The 27,509-nt window shown below is 38.0% G+C and overlaps 1 protein-coding gene across 1 annotated transcript in view; it reads left to right on the top strand.

Annotated features, from left to right (window-relative positions):
* The first annotated feature begins 1,467 nt into the window (after window positions 1-1,467).
* The window catches only part of GABRG3 (gamma-aminobutyric acid type A receptor gamma3 subunit), a 306,909-nt gene continuing 280,867 nt past the window's right edge, over window positions 1,468-27,509 (top strand). The window contains exons 1-3 of the mRNA XM_027904354.1: window positions 1,468-1,664; window positions 4,874-5,022; window positions 18,380-18,447. Coding sequence (XP_027760155.1) covers window positions 1,612-1,664; window positions 4,874-5,022; window positions 18,380-18,447 — 270 coding nt within the window. The 5' untranslated portion in view covers window positions 1,468-1,611. The remainder of the gene's footprint in view (window positions 1,665-4,873; window positions 5,023-18,379; window positions 18,448-27,509) is intronic.

Here is a 27,509-nt window from a genome sequence, read left to right as displayed (position 1 = left end):
TTTTTTTTTTTTTAAATGTAATGTTATAAGTAAAAACGACTCCTCCAGAACTTGGAAGTTATATCTAAGGGAGGAGGAAGCAGAAATTTATACTTCCAAGAATTCTAATCACAGGAAAACGATCACTCGCTGTACCTCTAGCAGAGTTTTTCGTTTCTAAATTACCATTAGGTAAGTGAAATTTTGCCACTTCCCATTCTGAAAACAAAGGGGAATATTCCAATTACCCTGATACCCGGAGCAAAGCTCCACACACCTGCAGAGAATTGAAATAGCTAAAAATCACATCTGTGCTGTTCCTTGTGGAGTAAAAAGGCAAAAGATATCCAAACCCAAACTATTTTTGCCTTGAATATACTTGGCTGCTGTCACATTTCCGCATTCTCATAACAGAAATTCCTCATTTGCTCCAAAGTTTACAATATATACCTAAGTCCACGTAACTCGGTTTACAGCATCTCTCTTTTCTCTGTGTATACATTTTACCAGCATACCTTGTGCATATATATGCGTGTCCATGCACTCATACAGTGCATGCAAACTTCTGCATACATCCAGCTAGATAAAGAGGCATATCGAACACAGTGCGTTGTGTTCTTTTGTCTATCTGTCCGTGTAAGTAGCCGCACTAATAACATGGGGCTGCGCCTGTATGTACATCGGGATGCCCGTCCTTCGGATCAGCCCGAGACAGCATTCGATCCTCTCCCTCCGTCTGAACAGAGCACCTTCAGCGCGGAGGGAGGGGGAGAGGGCATTCGCCTAGTGAGTGTCTCGTTTGGGCGTGAGGGCATCCCACAAAACAGCAGGGGGATGCCTCTGCCGGCCGCCCCCTCGGGGGCATCAGCATGGCGATGTCGGGGAGGAATCCCGGCTGCCGGGTTTGCTGCTCCCCCTCTCCCGCGTGCGCCCGCCGGGGCGGGGGCAGGGTTCACTTCCCAGTTCCCCCCGTTGCCGGCGAGGCGGGTACCTGTTGGGCAGGCAGCAGGGACGGGGTGCTTTCCGATGCGGGGCGGTCCCCGGCAGCGCTCCGGTGCCGCGCTGCGGGGCTGGCCGTGGCCAGGCTCTCCCGAGGGGAAGGCAAGGTGTGCTTCTTCCCCCCGCCCCAGCCCGCCCCCCGCCCGGCCCGTCTCGGCCCGGCCCGCCCCGCGGCCCGGCGGGCCCGGGCTCCGGAGTGCTGTGCACCGCCCGGGGGGCACGGCCAGCGCCAGCCGGGGGAGCGGCAGAGGCCGTGCCGCTGCTCCCGGCAACTGGCTGCCTGGAAGGGGAACGCACCGCAGCTCCGTGCCTGCTGAACACCTGTCAGCCCGCGGAGCCTGATTTATACCTGGCCCTGGCAGCCTCTCCGCTGAGGATTTCCCCTTCGTCCCACTTTTTCTTTTTTTGCCCCCCTCTTTTTTTTTTTCTTTCTTTTTTTTTTTTTTTTTCTTCCTTCGCCTCCTCTTCCTGGATCGTTGTAGAAGGGGGCATTTCCTTCAGGGTATAAAGCTGAGAATACAGAGGGGAGGCTCAGAGTTTCACCTCATTGCCTCATTCTCGCTTCCATGTGAACATCCTGCAACATTTCCTTCATCCTGCCTCACCTCTCACCTGGCCAGCACTGTCCGGACCATGTCCACTAAGCTCCTGCCAGTTTTCTTCCTCCTTTCAGTGTTCCACGCCTGGTAAGTCTGCGCTCCCCTCGCCTCTCCCCAGCCACTCTCCTCTCCCCTCGCAGCGGGGCTGGCGGGCTGCAGCCCCGCTCGCCGGAGTTTGCACAGTACTCGGCGCCCGGGAAGGACAGTGGGCTCTCCCAGCCTCCCCCGAGCCATGCCGGTGCTCTGTTCCCAAACGCGGCTTACCCCGCTCCCTTGCCGGGACCCGCCTGGCTCCGCAGTGCTCCCGGCGCGGTGGCACCGCCGCTGTCCCTTCCCGGCCCCGCGTGAAGCCGGAGGTCGCCCGCGAGGGCTCTGTCCCGAGCCCGCCCGGCGGAAAGTTTCCCGCTCCGGCTGCTGCCGGTCCCCGAGCGGTGGGCACGGCGGGACGGCGGCTGGCGCTGCCCGGGCTCCCCTTACGGCCCTGGCTTCCCTCCGCGTCACCCCCGGGGGCTCCGCGGGAGGGGCCGGCGTGGAGTGGGAGCAGATAAGCCGCGGGAAGCGTGAGACCCCGGCCCATGCCTCAGGGCCGGGAAGGCTCTCCCCGGCGGGGTCCCAGCATAACCTGTTGGGGGTCAGAGGGGGACAGCCAGCAGCTGCAGCTCTGAGCTTTTGGGCTAGGCTCACCTTCGGTCCTTTGGGTTGTCCGGGGCTATCCTATACCCTCACCGCATAACCCAGGCAGAGGGGTCACCTCAGCCACAAACCAGGCTGCAGGCATGCTCAAAGGCTTTTCCCTCTCCTTCCCAGTAGCCTGCCCCACACCCGAGTGGCATCTCTCTCCTAAACCCCCACAGGAACTGGAGGATGCTTCTTTGCCAGCCCCCAGAGCAAGTGCCAGACACACGTGTTGCAGGAAATAAACCCTTTCATCACAACCTCTCAGGGTTTTGTAGACTTCCTCCTATGCAGGTTATGCACAGGCTCTTCTCTGTCTCCTCACAGAATCAAAATTACTGGTCCCTGAGGAGTTTGGGGAAAGTGTGTAGCCTTTCTTCCTTCCCAGTTTGAGATGGGCCTGACATCATCCCATCGTTGTTTCTGTGGATTGCAGGAATATGATAGGAATTGGCAGTCACCAGTAAAGTTACAGATGAAAGTGAAACCTCAAGTGCCTTCAAGGAGCTTAACTATATAGAGGCAAGTAAGGGAAGTGAAATAATGAAGTTTAAGAAGAAAAACAAAAAAACCTTGAAAAATATGTGCCTAGTGTATTAGTCTGATGAACTGTGACACATCTCCTCCTTCCAGTCTTAATTAGAAGATAGATAGGGATTTAAATTATTTGGAGGTACTTTCTAGGAAAGAAGGTGCTAGAGTAATAGGATCTAAAACGTCTGCCAGTGCTTACTTAGACTCTTGTTCATGACTGGTTTTAAAGCAGCATTTCCCTGAAATGAGAGTCATGATCCCACCTAAACTCTCATTTCCTTGTGCAGTCTGAATATCTCTGGTAAAGTTTGGGTGGGATGCAAAAGAAAAGCCGTATGATTTGTGCTTCTTAGCTAGCAACAATTCAGCACCACTGCAGCATTTCAGCTCCGAAATATCTACGATGTATATTTGGAGATGATGCCTCCTTTGAGAATGGCTCTGTAAGAGCAGTATTAAAACATAGGGCTTGTCATGAATCTGATGGAGAAAAAACTCCCCCCCCAAATCCTCTTGAGGTTTTTTAAATTCCATTGGGTGAATTATTTAAAAATAAAATAAATTGTTTTTTAAAAAATGCAACTCAATAACAGAGAAGTAATAGTTTGTCTATTCAAAATTTCCTCTAAGTTTTCTTTACTTTTGCAACTTAGTTGTACGAGCTCTTTATAGAAAATCCTCAGGGTCTACATTTCAAAATTATTTTTATATAGAAATAGTGCCTAGAGCACTTGCAATCTGTGAGGTCATGTTAAGTGATTCATGGCTAATCCTTGGGGATGTATTTGCTGTAGAACGGTTTCAATTAGAAGTTTCATTAAAATCTCAAATAGCGGTCTTTGAGCAATGTGAGGGTTGCTGATGCTCTGTGATTAAATTTTTATACTTGTATAAGGGTTTTTTGTGTTTAATATAGAGTGTCTATCAAGTCTTCTGGACATCTGCGGTATTTTAAAAGACACTGGTGTCATTCTCTAGAGAAAGAGAGAGAGAGAATGAAGGCTGCTCTGATGTGTGTAGCACATCCCATGAATAAGCAAGGCTGGTGCCTCTCATTCTCCATTGCTTTGCACCTCTCATAATTATTGACATTTATGCAAAAATGTTGCAAAATGATATCATATCCCCCAGGCAATTTCAGGTTGAAGCAATACATGATTACTGCAGTAGGTTCTACCACTGAAGTTACCTTTTCTCCTAATAACTTCATCTCAGTTTAACTGTCATAGATTTTCTCTAGTGAGAGGCATCAAACAGATTTGGTTTCTAAGATACCAAAAGACACGTCTTCAAATCATCATTTTACAGTTTGTGCAAAAATGAAATTAGTCTTTTGTGAAAATAACTTTAGCTGTGATTTCTGGGCAAACTGTAGTTTCACCACGTTTGTATTAATATGCTCTTAAAAGAAAAATAACCCACCTATAAAGGAAAGAAGTCACAATTCTCAGGGTAGTACTGTTTTTAAAAAAATGTCATTAAAGTTGTAGGCAAATTCAGATTAATTTATGCAACGTATTTGTGTGCTTGTGATAATCCATCTTAAATTCAAGGAGTGAGCTCTCAATTCTAAGCCTTGTAATACATTAAACTATGGAATTCAGGCACTGAGAATATAATAATTTATTAATAGGATAAAATGATCAGGAAGCATTAACAGTTCTAAATTTTTAATACTCTTATTAGCCTTTGTGCGAGAGAGGAATCAGTTGTCTTGATGTATTAATAAAATGATACTGCAGATGTTCGCTCTTTGTAAAAGTATATTGTAAACTAATCAGAATAGGTTCATTAAAATACAAGATATAAAATACTACTCTGATAGCTGTATTAACTTCTAGAGTATAACTTTTTGAAGAAACTGTCAGAAGACAATTTCTAAATCTTTCTCAGTCATGACCCATTCACAGATGCTCCACAACTGTTAATGGGAGCACCCCACTGCAAAACCAGTCTAAGGCTGAGTAGATGCAAAGCCCGAGGAGACATGTAAAACTTCTTGGGATGAGTGTGGAGCTTTACCCAGAATGTAAATTTATGTTTTAGTTATGTAGAATAACATCTCTTTGTTTTATTTGTTATTGCAGTTCTAGGAAGGTTGAAGAGGATGAATATGAAGATGGAACAACTAACCAAAAATGGGTTTTAGCTCCAAAAACACAAGACACAGATGTGACTCTCATACTAAACAAGCTCTTGAGAGAGTACGACAAAAAGCTACGGCCAGATATTGGAAGTAAGTACTTTCTGCACAGGTGAGGATAACCTTCTCTGGGTGCAGAGAAGACATGGTGTATTTCGGATGTTTGCACAAACATCTGGGAAAGTGGAGATTAAGGTTCTTTTTGGCTGAAGTTCATTTCCAAGTCACTATTTTAAAAATGCTAATTCTCATGAGAAGATGTGGTGATAACTTAGGATCCTAAAATCTGGTTTGCTTGTACAGAGTTTATGTAGAGATTTGGAAAGGTTAGCTCTAAAGTATTCTTTGGCAGAGGAAGGAACATACTTACCTCTTTTGTTGTCCAGTCCATGCATCTGAAAAACTCACACTCTGAGAAGCAAACAAAACCTCAGCATACTGAAAACCAAAAGTATGACACAGCAGGTGAAGAATGTGCATTTACTCTCTTCAAAATATGATCATGAAAGTTATGTTCCTTAATGCTGAGAAGAAGGCACCAGGATTTACCTGTGTATAAGGCACCTCCAGAGGTTTTCTTACCCAAAGCATCAGACACCCACAAAAGAACTTTTATAGAATGGAAGTCTCTTGTGCTCAGTACTACTACATTTAAGTATAAAATTTAGTTAAAAGCCAGTAGATATCTGCATATAACTATCTTGGGCTATTATTTTCTTTTAATTTGTATAACAGTATTCTGTATTTTAAACCAGACATGGTTTTTTGGGTTGGGTTTTTGTTTGTTTGTTTTGTTTGTTTGTGTTTGTTTGTTTGTTTTTAATGCTTCACCTTTTTTAGTTGTGCCCTGTTTGCCTGGTTTGCAAAATGGCTGTAGCACAACTGCTGCTCAACTTGTTCACAGCAAGTTTGTATGACAGAAATCAGAGAGCATTTGTCATTTATATTTTCTGCACCTTGCATGTACTTCAGAATGCACTGAGAATGGGCAGTACTCAAAACAATCACATAATATAATTTGCTTTTCCTAAATTTTTGCAAAAGTTAGAGGGAAAATTCCTGCCACTGATTATAAGTGAAAATGTTGTTAGCTGATAGCACATGTATTGATACACTTTCTAGAGGATCCCTTTGGATCGGTTTAAAGGGAAGTAAGAGCCATCTATAGGCATTCACCATTACTGTAGCTACACAGTAATACAACAGTTGCAGAAAAAAAAACTTGGTATGAAAGAAAGTGTCAGTTTGGTTCTTTTTCATAGCCATTAATTTGATTTTTCCATAGTATTTACAGAATTATGTTTGATACATGTGTCTGTTTTTATCAAAAAGTGACATTTATTTCTTTACTTAGTTTGTCATACTGGATTCAACTGATCTTTAATATCTGATGGAGAAATGCTTTAATGCACTTTCCCACCCATCTCAACATCTAGAAGACAGTCTCAGACAGAATTTTTTATTTATTTTGTACACCCTGTCCTCAGATCACTGACTTAAAGCAGAGTAAATTACATTATGCCTATGTGGGGCAAAGTAATCATTCAAAGTCCCCATGTCAGTTGCCATAAAATCAGTGGAGGTCAGACATATCTTACAGCACTGGAAAGTCATTGTTATCAAAATAATTCCTTTTGTCTCTCCACAAGACTTTGTAAATCCTGTTTTAGAGAAAGGAGTTAAATTATACATATCATATCAGACAGAGATTTTACAGTTCTCAGCTACATCTATTTCTATCAAGTGTCTTGGTCCTAGGCTATTTTTCTCTTTGATTGCAATCTGGCTATTTCAGAACTTGAGCTGACTGTTCTTCATATGCTCGAGAAGTTAGTTCACCTCTGCTTTCTTCCCTGGTTCCTCTTTTCACCTCTCCTACATGTGATGCAGATAAATAACATTGCCATTTTGAAGTTGGGAAGCTGTTGCATTTGGCAAGGAGAACACAAGGGGAATACTAGAGAATCAGGCATCACATCTGACTTCCCTGAATTGCTGGCTGGTGCCTCACACACAGGTGATCTTCCTTTCCCTCTGGGAGATGGTTATCCTCCAAACAGGATAGTTGACGTGTCCTGGCAACTGAACTGTGTTCCTGCCCTGAAGGTCCCAGTATTAATATAAATAAATTAGAGCATAATACGTATCAGTTAGAGACCAGGAAAAAAAGTAGTGAACCAGGTAACAATAGACATATGACAAGAAAATTCATGTTTTGAAATTTATAGGAAGGATGGAAAGAAATAGTGGAAGAAGAGAGAAGTAATTCTCAGAATCAAGCAGAAATACAGTCAATAAGAGACACTGAAGGTTAAATCTAGGACTAACATGCAGTCAGCTAATCCTTAGAGCCTTTACATTTACTTCCAGGTGCTGCCTGGAAGCAAATCAGCTATCCCACAGGACAGTGGCACTCACCATTTCATACCACACTGCACTTCCTCAGTTTTCAAATCCTTTATTTCAAAGCCACTATTTCTGACAGTGGACAGTTTTAGCAATGGTCCTGAAGAAATGACTGTTGTCCTGAATGCAGTCAGAAAAGCCTGGGAAATACTGACTTCTTTGTGCTTTCAAAGGTTAGAATTGTTGTTTTTAGATCACTTGGGAACACACTTTTGCAAACCAAAGGCCATGGAAAGAAGGAGAAGACTGTGGCAAATAGAACGTACTGCAGTGCATGCTGGCCTAGGCAGTGACTTTGCTGTGGTTTTTCATCCTTCCCAGGGCTGCTGATGTTTTGGCTAGCTCAGATATGTCCAGGTACTACCTGGTACTGTACAGGCACATTCTGAGTGCCCACTTGCCATCGACTTCTGCAGCAATCACCTCCAGCCCAGCAGTACAGCCATCATTGAATAAGCTCCTGTGCACACTTAGCTACTCTCTTTCCTCCTCCCTTACCCAAGAACATCTAAACCAGTGTAAAGAGTGTGTATGTCACTGCTAGGCCAGGACTTACTCTCTTCTTTTTTTCTCATGTTGGCCTATACTTGACCTCAGTTTTCATGTAAATGACTATTGCTCAGATCATGTGCACGATCTACACTCAGCAGTTCAGGCATCACCTGCAAGGTTCCAAGCCAGGATTTTTAGAGAGTGGATTGAACAACCTAAATATTAGGCAAAACAGTTAACCTGTGAAGGCTATTATCAATGTGCTACCTTAATAGGACCTGTCTAGCTAAAAGGAGCCTTTGATCTTCGGAAACAAAGCAGTGTTCTACCAGCAGGGGAATGCCTGACTTCATCCCCTGTGGCCACACACTTGGCAGAGTTCTTGTCTCCATAAATATCATGCTTTGTGAGGGTTTTCATTTTATTGGTGTCACCTGGCAGGTTTCCATTATACCACAAAAAATGCAAGTCTTTTGGAACCAAAAAAAAAAAAAAAAAAAAAGAAAGAAAGGAAATAAAAGAAAGCACCTCATACTGAACAGCTAATACCTGATTAGATCAAAAATAAAAGTGTTTTATCATGTAAAGCATCTTTTTCACTGTTTGTTTTTGTTTTGTTTTGTTTTTTTACCAACTACAATTATAGATCTGAGGATCTCAGGTCTGTTGCATGGTATAAAAGGCACCAATCCCAGATAACAACTAAACCCATTCAGAACTGTAAAGGTCTTAACATTTCTTCCACAGGCAGGTATTCTGTATTTTGTTCCAGAGTGCTTTGAAGTGAAGACCTGTCCAAAGGATATGCATAATTTTCTAAGCTTGCTATGCTGCAAACATATTTTTTCCTACATGCCACATTGATTTAAGTCCTAAGTCCCATTTAGTAGGACCAAGTTCTGCCTCTGAAATTTTACTTCCTTATTATTAATAAAATAAAAATATTAGAAATATTAGGCAAACCAACAGAGCACACAATAGAATGATGATAATTACAGCTAAAAAAACCTCAGTCTCATTTAGGTTCTATTGATAAATCAGATTTTTGTCATTGCTCTTTTTTGATTGATTTAAAATTAAAGTTCCAATGAAAAAAGAGTGCACAAGCAAACAAAACCGACCAAACAAAAGAAAACTCATTAATGAAGCAAAACACAGGTAAATTAAATGCCACATAACAAAACATATTTCCTTCAAAGTCAGTTTACTTTAATGAAACTGTCCTTTTCACCTTCCTTAATGGACAGCTTAGTCCACAATGGAGTTCTGGAAAATAAAACCTACTTTCAGAACCCTACATTGTTTCAACCTTAACTTCCTATGGAATATAAGTTACCTGAAATAGAAAATTTGTAACAGTGAAACAAAGTGAAAGGTTTGCCAGTCACGTTCCCTGAGTGAGCTTACATGTGGAATATGCTATTTTTTATTTCATTGTGAAAGTCACCTTACCCATCAAAAAGATTAGTATGTGAGAGGTTTCCAAAATGTGCCATTAGTCGTGTGAGGAAAAAAGTCTTACCCAAGATTAGGCTTAGAACTGCAGAGTAGTAAAGTAATTTGTATTGCATGTTTGCATCTTCTGTTTCTCAAATGTATCATTACATTAAGGAAGGCTCTGAACTGCACATGTTGAAGAAAACTTTGTCAGCTTGTGTTCTGAGGTGCTTTCACCACTAATGCCTGCTTTTCCTTACTTTTTTTTTCTCTATTTTCCTGCATTAACTCATGGTTTCCTCTTGGATCCACTAAAATAATTTGATCCCTATAGCCTCTGGTGGTACCCTGTATTTATTGTTTATTTATAAGCCCAAATAAATTCACTTTGAAATATGTAATATTCTGATTGCACCACTTCTAGCTGTCTTGATGATCAAGCTGGTTTTCCTTGCTCCCTGAATATCTTTATAACCATTAGCCATATTTCTGAAGATGAGAACAGTCTCAGAAACTGCTGTGCAGCTCTCAGTACCCTAAGTAGTTTTTCATAAGTGTATCTGGTAGAAATAGATGGGCTTATTTGTATCAGCAAACACTGAAGACTGATTTCTCTCTGATGTGCTTTACTGTGCTGGCTTGGTAGCATTTAACAGTGGCTCTCTTTTAAGGCAGGTTACAGTTTTCTCTGTAACTAATTTAACCGGTTTCTCAGTGTATGCAAGAAGCAAATCTGTTGGGTGAGTGTGCAAAACTTTTATTCTGTTGATTTTAAAAGGAGATGTTCTTTTTCAAGCAAATCCTATTGAAAAATCTTGAGTTCTGAAGCAGTACCATAACCTTCCTTCTGTCTGACCTGCTTTCCTAGCATGCCACATAGAAAAGAACCCTGAAGTGCACCACAGGCTATTACCACAGAGGCTGTCAAGTTATTTTTGCTAGCTGCTGATTGCCACACCTGATGCTCTTTAAATTAGCTCCAGCTAGGTTTCCCCATATGTGGTGACAGAGGGTTTCTTATTGCCTGACAGATCAAAATATTTCCCAGATTATAGTGCAGAAAAAGCTGTAAACTGTCATACCAGGTCAAATTACTACTTTCTGTTGTAAGTCTTCTTTTGTGCTGGTCTACAAGAGACAGTGTCAGGCATCTTATAATATGAAGTAGTGAGAGGGACATTCATCACTTCAGGATTGATTATAGACAGTCGTCTTTAAAGAGCTAACTAGGTCTTAAAGGCAGTGCATGGGAAAGAGAGAGTGAGTAAATTCTGTTTGTATTATTACAGCACCCAGGAAAGGAAAGCTGTAGGCTTGGATTCAAATTCTGCAGTACTGGGCACTGTAGAAGACTGTGGTTATTAGTCTAATTTAGGTTTATATGGAAGAATAAACTTGAATAGCCCATTGTTGAGGACCTAAAATGCTGTGGCTAAGACTTAGTTTGGAAATAGGACTGAATATAGTGAGAGCTCAGGAGCTGAAAAAGATCATAACAAAAAAATCAGAAATGCTTTCATTGTTTTCATTGATATTTCTTTTCCTTTTTCTTATCTTCTTTTTTTTTTTTTTTTTTTTTTTTTCCTGGGGCGGGGGGGAGAGGTAGGGAGTGAGGGGTATGAAGTGGATTGCCTTCATTTCAGAAAACTTTTATTCTGATTCAGCCACCAAACTAGAAATCCATTAACTCTCCATTTCCATGAGTAAGACAGTAAATATGGACTATTTTAGTGCCAGTCATTTCCCATGCATTATGTATAAGCACACCTATGCAGGAAGAAGAATATTCTTGAGGAAAGCATTGCTATTCAATGAAAATGAGAGTGATTGCTGTTCTATGTGGGAGGATAGAAGGGATTTCTTGATTGTCTGCAGGAGTTCTAATTCTCCAGCATCTTTAGTAATTGACTCTTTCTTCTGCAGACTTTGTCGTGAACATTTTCTAGAATATTAATAGCAAGGTTAGCAAGTGTGGGGTAAATTACTCCGTGAACACTCCAAAACCCCAGATTTATGTTTTTGTGATCTATACTTGAGTTTCAAAATAATACATAAATAAGTAGGTTGGTTACACGTAGTCCTCGTTTGGTGCCAGTACAGTGCATCAAACATAGGCTCTTTCAAAATCTGGCTTGAGAACAGCTCTGATTGGGACAGGATTCTGACAGTGAGTTTTTCCTGCCTATGTTCTTCTTTTCTAATCGTTTAACTGTGGAAGTGAGCAGAGATGAATTTCTGACTTGGCTTTGTGACCTGCTTTAGTTCACAGCTTTTCAGCTGTCAGGGGAAACACCCTACTTTTTATTCATACTTCTCTCAGGTAAATCTTTCAATGTGTCATACTAAAAGAATAAGTAGAGAAATTTTAGTCCAGTGCAATGAGTCTAAATACCTCCAATTTGATGTTTCTACTTAAAAAACCCCAAATCAGCAAGCAACCTAATTTAACTTTTACTATTATTTAATAGGTTTTTGTGTCTGTTTTTTTTTTTCCCCCCTTTTTTTTAGAACACCTGATTTAAATCAAATGCTGGAAAGCAACACTTTAATTTTCAGCTTACAGTATGTCAATATATAGAAATATTTTAGTATTCAAATGCTGTTTTTCTGAAACTACTCTCATAATTTAACTCAAGTAATACAATTCCTTGCATATAAAAATGCTCATTTGTCTAATTTCTAGTGAAGTACTTGTATGTATGTGATACTTGTATCTTGTGTGTAATCTGTTGGGCTGACAGAGAGGTACTGGTTTAGTGTTGGAGAAAGAAGCTTTTTACCCGAGTACTTAACAGCCAAGTCCCTTAAAACACAGCCTTCTCTTTGTGAACGTAAATAATTAATTTACACACTCTTATTTAGAGTTTTATTTCCTATCAGTGATTACTTGCTGAAATTACTTGATACAAAGTCAGATGGAATATTCTTCTTGAATGACATTGTAGGCAGGGGAGTTTGGTTGACAGTTAATGTTTGCCAAACTCTTAATCCAAACTGTCAGACCCAAAGCTATATGTAGCAGCTATTAGTTCTTATTCTCTCTTCTTTTCTACACCAAAGAAATCTGAGAGGAGGTTGGAAGTATAGGATACAGGCTTCCAGAATGCCATGACTTGGAAGTTAAGTAAGAGTCAGGGAAAGTCTGAGATCCTAATTACATAAGAAAATTCTTTTCTTCTGTCCTCTCTCCTTCCTCCTCTGATTACCCAGACTATGCTGGCATTAAAGAGGTTTCTGAGTAAGTATTTGTAAACTGGACAGATGTACAGTGTTATTTTGAGGTTGTGCCGCAAACTAATTATTCTGCCATCTTGAAATAGGGAAAACTTTCTGCACTTATTATTTTAAATATTTTTGCTCATTTTTTGCAACTGTATAGTTTTTTTATGACTGTTATTGTTTATCCAGACCTTGGTTGCTAGCTTGCTAAACTTTGCAGGAAGAGATTCTGTTATTGTTCAGTCTTATGACATCACATAGGAACTCCCCCCTCCAACGAATATAAATAAAACAAAAAGGGAAACTATAGGGATTGACTGAAAAATAAGCCTAGCCATTAAGATTTACAGTTTTCATTCCCCAACATAATACTGGAAAAACTGCAGCTTGTGCATTAGGAAAAGGTAAATGAAAGATGAAAGTGCTGAAGGTTGATTGATAGTGATGGTGGGAAATGCAGATAAAAAATGATTCATAGTTAATTGAGGGAGCCATTTATGTGCACACTGCCATTCACACTCCCGGACAAAATGACAACGAAACCTGGCATGGGAAAAAAATGCCCTTTTTGGAGGACTCATCCTGCTATTGCTGTTATCTGAACTTTCTTTCAAGTCTGCACCCAATTTTTTATTATCTTTTCGATTTTCATTTTCATCCCATTTTGATAGTTTGAAGCTAAACATACTGATGTCAGTTCTGTCAGGGTTTCTTTGTCTGTAGAAAGTGGAGGACTTTGACCTCTATATGTTTTCAAGTCCATTCTCTTCCATGCAGGAAGAATGAGGGTTTTTAATTTTCCTCACTGATATCTCTCCATCCCTGGAGGTTTTTAAAATGAGACTGGATGTGGCACTTAGACCCATAGTCTAACAACCACAGTGGTAGTGGGTCAAGGGTTGGACTTGATGATCTCAGAGGTCCTTTCCAACCCAGCTGATTGTATGATTCTATGATCTTCATTGCATCATAGAATAGAATCACAGAATCATTTAGGTTGGAAAAGACACTCAAGATCTTTGAGTCTAAACATTAAGCTAACACTCTGAAGTCCACCACTAAACCATGTCCTTAAGTGCCACATCTACACATCTTTTAAATACTCCAGGGATGGTGACTCAACACTTCTTGTTACCATGTCTTTCTTCAAATGTAGTAATCTGTTGTAAATTAGAGGTATTTCATCTGAAAATAGTTAGCCTTGAGAACTGACTTGTTAGCACAGCAGTTTGTTTTACACGAATAACTAGGTAAATAGATATCGCCTGTAAGGACATGTAGAAAAATAATAATAGTCGTAATCACTTATGCAAAGTAAAAATTAACACTACAGTCACTACTATTACAGTTACTGATAACTGTGTAATGATTTATTAGAGCTTTATCCCAATTTAAAATTAGCAATTTATGTGCTAATGAGATAATGTAAAATATCATTATAGGGTAATTTCAAAAAATATCTCATTATTGTAGAGCCAATCCTGTTAGTCTTTTGCACTCAGAAGTCTTGTGGAACTTGGGCAGAGTTTAAGTGGTTGTGTAGTTCTGAAACAGAGATAGCACTGTGTTTGCTATGTGGTTGTGTGCCTTCTAAAAAATCTAGTGCTAATTGCTTTACTTCTATAAATATGTGTGTATTGATCCATAATGTTTTTACTACTGCTGTTTTGCATAAAACCAGTATAAATCTGTTGAGGTTAACTCTCAGAAAAACATAATTTTCATTTTATTTTAAAATTTATGAGAGCTCGGTTAGATGTACTATGTTTAATTGAGCTTCTAAAAAATATTTCTCAATATTAAAATTTTAAAAATATTTCTGAATATTTATGACTTGTGCAGGAACATGAATGCTATTTGGACAGACTTCAAATGTGGAGGAAGCTTTCTGAAGGAAGCAAAGTGGTTTCATTCATTAAATAAGCATCAATTCTGAATAGTGGAGATCTATCAAAAATTAAAAGATATTTTAAAAGGACATGATAATTTAGAGTACTAAATAAGCATAACAAAATGACCAAACTTATTGCACATTTTTTCCCTGCATGACATGAAATTGTTTTGGTTTTCTCAGGAGTCTTTTAAAATTCTCCTGATTTATCTGTCAAGTTTTTTACTTACATGATCAACTTACCTATGTCCAAGAGCAAAGACTTAATGGAATTTAATGAGATTCAAGCTCAGGTACTGTTTATTTCACCAGTGTAAATCTATAAAGCAGGACTAAACAAATCCTACAGTTGTCCTGCATGTGTATTTATGATGAGGGCATTGTTCTGAGCATTTCTGTGTCTTGTTGTCCAGACATACCTGACCTTGCTTTACCCTAACTATCTAGGTGTTCACCTGTCTTCTTATGTGAGCTTTGCAAGCAGTGTTGAACTCCTGACTCCTGTGGCCAAATGTGTTTTGAACTGTCTAAAGTTTGTAAGCAGCTTTCATTCAGTAGTGCCTTTGCGACGTGATACTTCCAAGGCTGACTGGTGTATTAACACTGCCTGTCTCAAAGCCAGGACATTTGGATCAGATGACCTTAGTTTTGTTGGCTTTATAAATCCACTCCCCAATCAAAACCAACAGGTTTAAAGATTAGATGACGGTAATAAGCAGTTAGCTTACCTTAGATAGCACTGTGTAGCAGCATAACACTGCAATTAGCTGGATATGTTTATATTTTCTTTTAGGGAAAGTTACTGCCATATATTAAAGACTATTTCAAAGAACTTTGAGAAGGTTAGCACATTCGTTAACAACCTTTAATTGCTCTCCTGCATGTTGTATTTACATGGTTCTGCCAGTAATTTTTCTAAGTTTCTGACAGCTCTTTAGAACTATCTTGGGTGTATGCCAATATCAAAACGTTACTGGAGCTGACTATCTATTTGTAATTTTTTTGCCAACTTTTACCGAGGTATTAACACTTTTGTTTTCAATCAACAACACTGTGAGGATTTTTCTAGTGCATGAAAAAAAGCTCCATCTGCAGCTCAACAATTCCATGTGTGGCTTGAATTCCTTCATGAACTGAGCAGTCACAAATTCATGTAGTATACAGAAAAACTGAGCAGGCATGGAAATTGCAGAATCATAGAAGGGGTGAGGTTGAAAGGGAACACAGTGGGTCATCAGGTCCAGTCTCCCTGGTAATGTAGCTATTTATGTCTTTCTATGAAGCTCAGTTTATTTTGAAGATTTTTAGAGGGTGAGTTTTTTCTAATAAGACCCGATAACTTTAAGAGTCAGTTATTTTATTTTTCATAATGCATTTAGGAGGAAGTAATCTTAAAATCTTTGCCTCATTATGGTTAGTATTTTGAATTAAAATCTTATGATAACAAATCTAATATTTATACCTGATGATCCTCCCAGTTTATATCTATTTATATCCATGAAAGACCATATGCAACAAGAACTATACTCCTTTGTATCTTCTTTCAAAATCTGAATGTGTATTTACCATACAATCAAATTACAATTGTATTTTTGACCTCTGCCTAGGAAAGCAGAATAAAATAATTCAAAGAAACTTTCAGTGTTTTTTTTTTGTAGTAGTAGTAGTATAATAGTTTACCTCTATTTATTTTTTAATTTAGTTTCAAATGGAATTTCACTATGAATGTCTGAGGCTAGATGCTGATTTAATTTGACAGAAAAAACAACTGTTTCTTAGTTTTCTTCTGTTTCAAGATTAGACCTTTACTGTGAGTAAGATAAAATTCTCTTTAGCATTAACAAGCAGTGCTTAATTTTTTTTTTATTTTATTTTTTTTATTATTTTTTTTTTTTTTGTACAATAAGAGAATTTGGCCTGGCACATTCAGGAAAAATCATCATCTCATAATCTATTTATGTATTTAACTGCAATGATTAAACAAAAACTGATTCCAAGCACTGCATTCTGGTCCTGAATTTTGTCCCTGATCCTGCCAAGATTCAAGTGCGTGCCAATTTGCATCACTAAGTCTAGTGCCATTAACATTCACCAGAACCCCTCAGCATTTAACTTCCAGCTAGATAGGTGCATAAACCCTAGAAAGATTAGAGCTCTTTATTCCATGTATTCTATCTCTGTGAAAGAGCTAGCTGTAGTTCCCCACTATTACCAATTCCTATGTAATGACATTTAACACTGCATTTTGAGGCAAGTCTCATTACCAGAATCCGCTAGACTCCTATTTAGTTATTAGCTGGGAACAATTAGAGTTGCTTTAATCAGCTGAGCTTGTTCAGCTGAGTTCAAATTTTCCTTTGCTTCAGGGAAGATCTGAGTTTATCAGCCAGTACTTCAGACAGTTTGAAACCACAACCTTAAATAATCCTGGATGTTCTGACCATATGCAGTCAAAGAAGTATGTGTTAGTCAATAAAATAGAGAGAATTATTATCATCTTTAACCACTATTTGTACCCAGTTTCACATCTGTTTTTTGCAACATGGGATATAATCTTCTTAATGATACGTGCATACAAAGTCTTACATGACAATCCAGCATGCCTACTTTTTTTAGAACCATTTGATTTTTCAAGTACTTTGAAACTACTTGGCATCTCATTATTCTGAAATTTGGAGGATGCAAGCAAAAAATATTTATCTTTACATGTGAACATTCTTGTCTGTCTTTAGCTTTGTGCTGGATGGCTTTAGACGAATTGACTTTTACTTACCAGAGATAAACTTCCCACAAACCACAGAATTTAACTGTTCCTCACTTCCCTGCTCAGTAGTTTCCCAGAGGAAAGCTTTCTGAGTTTTAAGTGATGTACCTGCATTTCCTCATTCTAGGGGTCTTAGGGGTTAGGTGTAAAAAAGTCCAAGTTCAACATAGTTCCCAAACTTCAGTGGTTTGAATTCTTTCTGGAGATTTTTGAAAACCATGGAGAGGAAAAGGTGCTTTTATGGGAAACACAGGTGTCTGACAGAAGCTGTTGGCCTAGTAGGGCCAAGTTTGCATCAATTCTGACTGTGCGGGTTAGAAGAACATTTACACTTTATACTTAGTTTTGAGTCAGTTAATCCTGGAGAAAGTAAATCTCCAATTTAGATCTCTATTTAGAGCCTAATGTATACTCTGTGGGGTTAGAAAAAGGGCAGCATAAGTAAAAAAAATGAACGTGCCTTTCAGTGTAAGAGTGGCATTAATTTAGGATTAGGTTGTGTCACCAATAACAGCTATCTGAATAATGCGCAGGAGGTACACTGACACCAAAGATGCTAAAAGAAAGATTAATCCTAATGACCTCAGCAAAAGGAAAAGGTACAGAGCTTGTCTTGGCTTATTAAATACTAGAAGTCTGAAAACACAGAAGACCTTGTGAGAAACGTGCATTGACTAAACCAAATCAAATTCAAAAGCCTTCGGATGAGTGAGTGCAAAGGCAACGTGGACTGAAGGGAATGAGTCTAAATTGAAAGGAGAAGAGTTGCTTAGGTTTAGCTAATCAGATTTCATAGAGATTTTACTCTAAGTTAGGATGATTTCAGGGCTGAGAGATGAGATGCAAAAGTCTGGAAAGATTTTTTCAGTGTGGAACAAACAGGCTAAAGAACCTGTGTGTTGAGACTAAGAGAAAAAGGAATGTGCTGCGTTATTTCTAGTTTCATGTCAGTCATCTTAGGTTTTGACTTTGAGCTACTGTGCTTAGCACTGAAAGGTTCTTTAGCAAATTACTGCTGAGATAAATGAGGATCATGATGATAAAGTGATACAGGTTTTAATTTATGTCATTTTTTTGTTGTTGGGTAGAAGGAAAAGAACTTTATCTTCCTGAAAAATACATAATCCATATTTCTCAGTAGTTGTACCTAAAAAAACCCCACCTTTTGCTTTTTGGGCAAGAAAGTATTTAAAGTGATTACTTGCACTGTCTGCAAAATAATATTTTTTTTTTCTCCACAGTAAAACCAACAGTTATTGATGTTGACATTTACGTCAACAGCATTGGTCCTGTATCATCAATAAATATGGTAAGTGACTTGCTAACAAAGATTTTTATCTGCTCTGCTGATCTTCCATCAATACTAGCTTTTGTAAAAGACAATAAATACCACTGAGATAAGTTGTTTTGATTCTGCTTTAGTTCTGTTTTCAGCTATAATTCTGTTTTTCTCTTTTGTGTCTCATCAAGAGAAGAACAAACCTATAAGCAGTATTATACTCTGTGTTGTCTATCACAAAATGCTGGTAGATCTTCAATGGTAAAATAGCTATCTTGGGGGAAAATAAGTATGAAGTGAAGCAACTGTCAAGGAAGTTCTTGAGTTGTTGTTCAAGAGACAGTTGAATATACTTATTATGTAATTTATTATATTATGAATAGCTTCATAATGTGGAGTTCATGAAAGTCATCGCTTAATAACAGTATATTTATTTGAAATTCATCATCTCTTAAGTGGTCACTTTTCTTTCATTGAGTTACCAGCAGTCTTGAACCCTAAAGTATAATTTTGAAGAAGTTATGCATAGCTGCACTGCATGTGTAAAGGCAGGAGAAACTGAAAGAGTGTGATAGTGTGACAGTAGTAAACCTAGTGAAACCTGTGGTTGGTGAGTTGTGGTCTTAACTCCAGGTCATTCCTCAGTTCTGCAGCAACGCATTCAGATTTAGAAAGCAACCTGATTTATGTAGCTATGGGGGGTTATGGGTAACTGTGGCTGCTTGCAGAACTTTCAAATTTGAATTCAGTGTATTATTTGTTTTAGTAAATACGGTTGATTTTTTTCTTAACACAACTTGGAAATGGAGGACCAGTTAGTATCTTACTGTACTTACAGCTCTCAAAATAATCTCTTCAAAGCAATGTATTTTTCTTTTCTACAATGACATTCAAGGGCTGCCATGTGCAATGTTCATATAAGAATTGAATGAATGCACTGCGTATATGTTTTGTGGTTTTGCAAGAAAAGCTCTTGAGCTTGAAAGGTGGTCATTCAGCCTTACTCTTTTGGTTTTGCCTATAAACATGGAAGAAGGTAAGTCATTGTAGCATGTCAAATATTAGGTGGTCAGGGACGACTCCTGTGCATCCTGGCAATGGAAAATCTGGTAAGTAAACCCAGAACAAATTGTGTGCTCTGAACAACTTGTCATCATATTCAAAGACTGTGAAATGGGTTTGTCGTATTTCACGTGAAGCACTGAATGTCAAGCAGTGGGAGTACCTGCTCAGTTCTTGAACTAATAAATAGATAATTATCTTGCCCTTCTTTGATGGCCTACCATAATGACTTCTGCAGGAAATGAGTTATTGGAAGGTTCCCTGCCTTGCATTTACTCTAGAATAAGAACTCTGTTCAAAAACAATGGGGAAAATGGTGAGGATGCTTACTTCTTAATGTATTTTTGCTCTTTGCCTCTCTGAACTAGCTTGTAAGTAGGATTTTGTGGTGCCAGAAATGTATGTGAAATAATAAGGAAATATTTGATCAGGATCACTTCAGGTAGAACAAAATCAGGTAAGACAAAAATAATAGAAGCAACCAGTGATTCTTGGAAGATTATGGCACAGTCGTAATTATCCATTAAGTTTGTGTATCTTGAACTATATCCTATAGCACCAAGATAGAAAGATGCACCCAAATATCGATTTTAAAGATGTATACTGTATCTCTTTCATAGTAGATGGTCTTATTAGGAGAGTTAATTAGTGTATAGCATTGCAATATTTCTTGCTTACATCTGAAAAAATGACATGTAACTGTAGGGGCAGAATGATAAATATGAAATCTAAAATGTAAGTATCTGATATCTTCAGGACTCAAATCTGCTTAAAGCTATGCTTAAACTTTTGAATAGAAGTGGAACTTATTTCAGATTGTGTTTGTGGGCAGTATGTCCCACTGAAACGGAATCTGAACTAGCTTAATACTTCTGAGTTTTACTTCTGTTCTTAAACCTAATTATCAATATAGGAGATTAATTAGGCACTCAAATGCAGCAAACTTTTGTCCAGAAGCTCTGTTGCTTTGAAGGTTGTCCAGACTTAGATAGAGAGCAGAAATGAACTTGAAGTCTCAAACTTACATTGAAGAAGGGAAGTCCTCCTCACAAACCTGCAAGTTATTGTGCTGTACGATGATTTGTCTCTCCAGTGGCAGAACTGATTGAGGAGATTTTCTTTCCATTTCTTTTATTTCAACTGTTTGGCTACAGTATTCAGTAGCCCTGTGGTAGTCTACTAGAAGGAAAAATCAAGCACTTTTTGGAAAAAATAATAATAATAATTTAAAACATAATTTATTTATTTTTAAGTAAGCAGTTTTTCATGTAGAAAGCACTGCTAAAGCACGGGTACACAAACAGGTGGAAATTACCTGTGTCAGAGGAAGAGGAAGGAAGGAACCATCTTCAATCTGATACCTGCCATAGAACTGAACTTTAAAAGGGAGAGGAATGTGCATGAAAATCCCATTTCAGGAGATTAAAAAAAAAAAAAAAAAAAAAGGATTCTTGCTCAAATATTCGTCTGCTATATTGCTCATCAGATCAGGAACTTTTGGCTTTTCTCCCCTAAATTATTATTAAAAGTTGAGCTATTCTGCCAAGGTAACTCAGTAACGTGGTGGTTGATTGAGCAAAAAGAAAGATGATTACATTGATTTCCATCTCTTTTACTTCAAGAGTGAGATCATCAACACGTACAAGGCGAACTTCCCTGCTGTGTAGTTTCAAACTTAGACTTTGGCTCAATTACATGTTCTTAATCTGCAGCACTTCTGAGGGAAAATCATGTGGAGCTTCTCTAGAGATCAAACTCTGCAGGTATATTTTCTGATCAGTTTTCGTCAGTGATTTTCATCTAGTGAGTGAAACTTAGGAAATAAAGATATTTCTTTAAGATATTTCTTCAATGGATGTTCAGCTGAATCTTCAAGCCTTTTTTGTAGAGTAAAGCTTTTCAGTAACTGTTTTAATTATAATTAGATTTGCGTATGAATATTAATATCTCTCTCTTTAACAGTCCGGAAAAAGTTACTATGAGACACCTATGTGTAGCAAAGGTAATCTCAAGTGAACTGTATGTGAATACTTGTGGACCTAAGGAAAAATGAATCCTCTTAGACTAAGACTGGAAGGGCAAGGAATGTTAGGGATCCCTTCAAAAAGGCGTCAAGTCAAGGGAGAGATAGTGTTCAGTGACAAAGATGGCATAATCCACAGGAATATATGGCTAACCCTACATTCCAGACTTTTTGCCACTTCCCTTGAAAGTCTGATCAGTGATTCATTTTCTAGTTACTCTCAAAAATGTCCATTTTAAACCTCAAGATTTCCAGAAAGAAACCCCAGGAGTGATTGTGAGACAGTAATGTAGTTGCTCTTCTATTAGAGACTCATCATTATAATACCTTTATGATGACAACAGAAACTTGTTTTCTGGATAGACAATGGTGCTCTTTGTTACAGAGAAGATTTCTTTGGGGCATGGTTTAAAAAATCCTAATATTAAAAAATAGGGATTGTGTAAGAATAAAGAAGCAAAACCAGGCTGAATTATGAACTGAGTGATACTAGGAGGTCGTTCGAAGTGATGGTGTCATTAGAGACCTTGAGTTGTAGCATGCAAGATTTTATTTCAACCTCTTGTGTATTTAAAAGCTTTGTTATATCTGTAATCACAATGAACATGCTTCCACTGCTGTTAGGGGTCTTCTGAATGTTTTCCTTTTTAATGTTGGTTTGAGGTTTTTTTTTTAAATTCAAAAATAATTTGCAATCTTGATTTTATTTTTTCCCCCTACTTTATGTTGTAAAACAGGTGTAGGAATTCCATATCACTCATTTTTCATTTCTAGGTGTCATACTTCCCATTCAAACTGTTGTCCAGGAAACATGATTTTACATTAAAATCCCTGATCCATTTTTTTGTCAACCATCCAGTTCTTGTCAAGAACTGTGAAGGTTTATAAGCTGCCTTATAAAGCTTAGTCTTAACGTGGCTTACTGTAGCCTGGTTTTCTGCAGATAAGCAGTACTGTCTTGTGTATAAAGGAACAGAGAAAGAAGAGACACCAGTACTCATACTGGGAACTAGACATAACTGCTGGGGAAAAAAAATCCCTTAGAAGTAGTTTTGTGAGACAGAAATGTAAGCACACTGAGTTTACACAGACAGTTAAATGTCAATGGCATCAAAGGCTGAGTGTTTGTGTGCTCACGCATACAGTGTTAACTGAGCAGCTATGAGAATCTGAGGCTGCAGCACAAATTGCTGGTGAAGGAAGAGTTTGACACCTATGTGGTTTTTGCAACTGGAATCTCATTTTAACACAGCTGTACAGAAAGTATGTTGAAGAGACAGCATGAGAAGCAAGCTTATAAACTGTACTTACTTGTTCATAAAAATAGTAATTGGTTATCTGCTGGATATATGCTCATCTCTTTATTCTCAGGTGTTCCTAAAGGGCAATTCATAGTGTTTCTTTTATGTATTTCATCACTGCATTTTATTGTGTCCGCTCTCTAGTCTATGTCATATATCTATATGGGCACTGTATTTCCCTCTTGTTCAGTTAAGTGTTGTAAAATAAAAGCAATTTTTACTCTATTTTACCCCTTAATGTATTGGTAGACTTCTTTGAACCTCAGTTTCAAAGTGCCCACATGCTTGTTTTGCTTTTCCACTAGACACAATAGGCATTTAAAAGAACAGTCTTGATGTGGAGACTTGTCTAAAATACTACTCAGAGTTTATAATTAAGCCTGAATTTATTGCATAATTTTAGTCTTCATGTCTATTTACTTGTTGGTTAAAATTATTATTAGAACATCTGCAATTACAGAAACATAGCCTGGTGAATCTTTCCATAATAAGGCAAAGCTACTTTGTAGCCAGATTTCATCTGTTTTTCATCGCACTGTGTAGCCCCAAGTATTTCCCTTATGGGCATCATCCCCAAGATAGTGCAAGACACTGTTGGAGTGCAAGGCTGATGCCCTGTTCATTGTTAACTTGAAGTTTGTTTTTCTGACTGTATCTCACTTTCTTACCTAATCTATTTATAAGGCAATTGTGTATAGAGGTGGTTTCTGTTATTTTTGAGGAATGAGTTTTCCAGTTGGTGAGTTCAGATAATCTCTAAAATAATTGAATGCCTCAGGGTATTTGTAGTTTTCCCTGCAAATTTTACAAGCTCCTTTTTTGCTCTGTGATGTAAGAGAACACTCATGTCTTTGGCTGAATTTTAGTTTGAGTGGGTCTGTTTATTTACAAGGACTAAGATACTAATTGTAGGCTTAAACATTTTGCTAGTTTATGATCAAGTCAGTATTCTTTTTTCCTGAGCATGCTTATATACTGTCATTAAGTTTGAACCACTCATGATAAAAAAGATGTGATAGAAAACTTTTAAGATTAATGGATTTTTTGCTGATAAAATCACCTCACATACAGGCTCACTGTTGTTGCTTTAAGCTCTGGTAGTCGTTGCCTCACTATGAAAATGTTTCTGAGAGATAGTAGTAATAAAATGAAACTTGAATCTATGTGTGACTTGTGTTCCACCATTGAGCTTGTGAGAGGCTCATTTAATCTCAAAAGTGAAGCAGGCTGGAAAGGAGGAAGCTGGAGGGGAAAAAATGAGCATGGATTGATTTTTTCACATATCACCTTGTCAGCTTCTACTTTTGACTTCCCCAGAGCCCCACTCTGTGTAACTAAAACAGGACATAGCAGGTAGAGACTTGGATAAAGAGCCTAGGCTGCCCTTGTTTGAGGTGCAGTGGGATGGACTAGAATTATGTTAATTTTTCTGCAATGAAGCTTGAGTGCTTTGATGTGTTGCAATAAATAGAAATAAAAATAAAAAAATAAATAAATAAAATTATCAGAATTCAAAAATATTGTCAAATATGGATGGACTTAGCCTTATTGTTGTCTCAAAGGGTGTATGAGCTATGAGCAATTTACTTTAAACATCTCATCTGCTCAGTAATGGGCATTGAAAAAGGATCTGAAGAGCAGCTAGGCTGAATGTTTTTTTCCACAACTAAATGGTGTTATGATATCTAACAGGTACTTCCCCTTTGAGTGAATATATTAGCCTTCACACAAAGAATGTTAAGAAGCTTCTTTCCAGTCTGGTCACAGTTTTTAAATCTTGATTTCTCCCACTTCAGTAACCTATTTCTTGGGCCTGCAGGTCTTAGGCTTTAGAGTAAGTGTACTCACAGCTTCTTTAGAAAGAAACTGCAGTTGGCCTCTTTGTCTGTCCAGACCTACTTAGCTTCACATTCTTTATTGCCAACATTTGGGAAAGTTAGTTTAGAAAAACTATGGCTAAATTGCTGTAAAGGATATTGATTTACTTTAGAGTAAATTGATGACCACTTTGCTTAAATCAATTTCATTTTTGAGCGGTCAAGTGTTTATCAACTTTGGTTTTGAATTTGAACTTTCCATGATTGCTCCACGAAAGGGTAATTACTTTTGTGTTGACTTGTTTATTGGATTCCTGAATCATGTTGACATGATTTAAACCATGGTTTTGAGAGTTTGGTTACTTAGTTCTTTCAGTGATGGCTTTATCCAAGAAGCAAATGGATGTTGCTGATTTGTTGTGTAAGTAATAGAGCAGTACTAAAGACAAGTTGTTATAAGACTTCATGGTATAACTTTCTGGAAACATAGACCTGGCCATCACAGTATCCATAGAGCAATTCCAGTGACATTATAAATGTGCTTGTAGGTAGGAAGAAATAACTCAATATATGTGTGACCCCATATAAACCCTTATTGCATCACAGAACCATCTTCAGTTTTTTGTAAGTTTTTTTTTTTGGTTGGTAAAGAATAAATGCTGTTCATCAATGTCATTTAAATATCAGAACAATACTCTTCATTTTTCACATCCTTATTGCAGTGAATAAAACCCATGAAGCACCGAAATACCTTAATTTTTTTTCCCACAAGAGGGCTTATTATCAGTCTAATTGGATATAATTTCCTTTATTGTCTCATTGCTGAAAAATAAGGTTTAGAGAATTGTATTACATTTCACTTCAGGCTTTTTTAATGAACATATTGTCCCTGACTCTTTAGAACTCTCAGACATGCTTTTTCTGGTGCAGATAAGGTATTTCTGCTGAATGACTACACTGAACTGAAGAATAATACAAATGCTTGGTTTCTGCAATTAAATTTCTACAGCATGCAGGGTTGTATCTGTATCCCAGCACTTCCATGTTTTTACTAACATCATACATCTTCCTCTTTTTAAATCAAAGTAGTCTTGATTTATTACTTTCTTGATCTGGAAAAAGAATTTTTATGAGGTCAAAATAGTGATATTCTAGATTGTTTACTTGGTTTTGTAGGTTTCTTACTCGAAGTTATTTCCACCTCAGTCTTCTTCTGTCTGCTTTTCCTTATCTTTTAAGATATAGGTGGTTATGCTATGTACTGTGCTGTGTTGGGCTAGCTGTTTTCTACACTTAAAATGCGTCTGGAATGCTGAAGAAATTTGGTGAGAGGAAGCTGTTAGAACTGTTATTAGCTTTTTGTGTACTACACAGAAGCAGGCAGTTTTGGCTGTAGAGCTTTCGATGCGTTTTAGTTAAACATCTTAGATACTACAGTGGAGTCACTGCATTAGAACTAGAAACAGATGTTTTAATGCTAATATAATAATTTTACTAAGTGAGGGAGGGTGTTAAGTTTTAAATAGTTAAGATACAGAAACTATTTAGAGGTCTAGGAGGTTAAATTCTGAAGGCTGTTATGAGATTCTTAAACCAGAGAAACTGCTGCCTTCCCTTCTGAATGTCTTCTGTGCTTACCCCAGGGCTAGTTGTTTGTGCTCAGAACTTATCAAGGAAAATGCATTCCTTGGGAGACTTGGAAGCAGGGAAAAATGATTCTTTCTTTCTCTCAATTGCTTTGACATATTTTGCAAGGAGAACGAATTTTCAAAAGTACTTAAGGAACTTAGTCACATGAGGTATTAAATACATAGCTTTCATACCTTTGTGAACCTGGCCCTCAATTTGTCAAGTCAGATTTATGAAAATTACACCAGGTTTACAAAGGTATGAAGGTGTCGAGCTCTTTCTTACAGTGCCTGGCTTAACAGAAATGTCAGTGTTATTAAATAGTTACATCAGTCTGAGCTCCACTCATATTTTCCTTGCATAGATAGTGAATTCTTGATTAAGGTGCGATGAGAAATTTAGAAGAAATCTGTATGATTCCTGGCACTTTTGGTAAGTATTCTTCTTTAGGAATTTTGGTCTTAACAAAAATATATACTACTAATAAGGCTCTTGTACCTGTTGTGATTTGAGATTTAAAAAAAGCAAAGTTTGAAGGAAGGAATTTAGACTGACTATTAGAAAGAAGATATATTTGGAAAAATAGAGGAAACACTTGGTCATCCAGACCCTTCATCATGTTGATGTAGACACACTGTCATGTAATCTGCTTCAGTATTACTCTTCTTCTACCAAAAGTTCCTGTGAAGACTGTATGCAAGAAACAGAACAAATGTGACACATCACAGGGAACTGCAACAGAGGAGAAAGAACAAAAATGGTTGGCTACTATTTTCAGAACATTTCATGAGACAGCCATGCTGTTTCAAACCTCTTGGTCCTTTTCCCCAAGAGAAATTATGGAATTCTTCAAAAGAAGTAGCCTGAAAACTAAATTTCATAATTATGTTGAATAAGGAAAAGCACAAGCTCAAGAAAGGCTGTTGTGGCTCTGTAAAACTTGTGCTTCTGGTAACCTCTGCAAGTGGTAACTAGCTACTTGTCACTTTTCCTGTCTATTGCACCTTTTTGTGCTTCAGTTGTCTGTACTAGCTTTTATCTCTATTTTCTGTTGATTAATGTATCTTATTTTTACCCAGAACATGTTTATCTCAACAGACTAGAAAGTTGTGATAAGAACATGTGTGCAAGAGATTTTCTGATTTTTTTTTAACCTTTATTGTTTATCCGATAAGAATAAGTTACCTCTGTTTTCAGACCTTGCCTCTCAAAATCATTCTTGGAAACAGTAGCTAGTGAACTCAGGGGATAGTGGGCTTT

Source organism: Empidonax traillii, unplaced genomic scaffold (assembly GCF_003031625.1).
Source record: "Empidonax traillii isolate 1590-97213 ecotype Southwest subspecies unplaced genomic scaffold, ASM303162v1 scaffold1045:size364108, whole genome shotgun sequence".
Lineage (NCBI taxonomy): Eukaryota > Metazoa > Chordata > Aves > Passeriformes > Tyrannidae > Empidonax > Empidonax traillii.
Note: the sequence above shows the minus strand (reverse complement) of the source record. Positions and strands in the feature narration are given on the sequence as shown.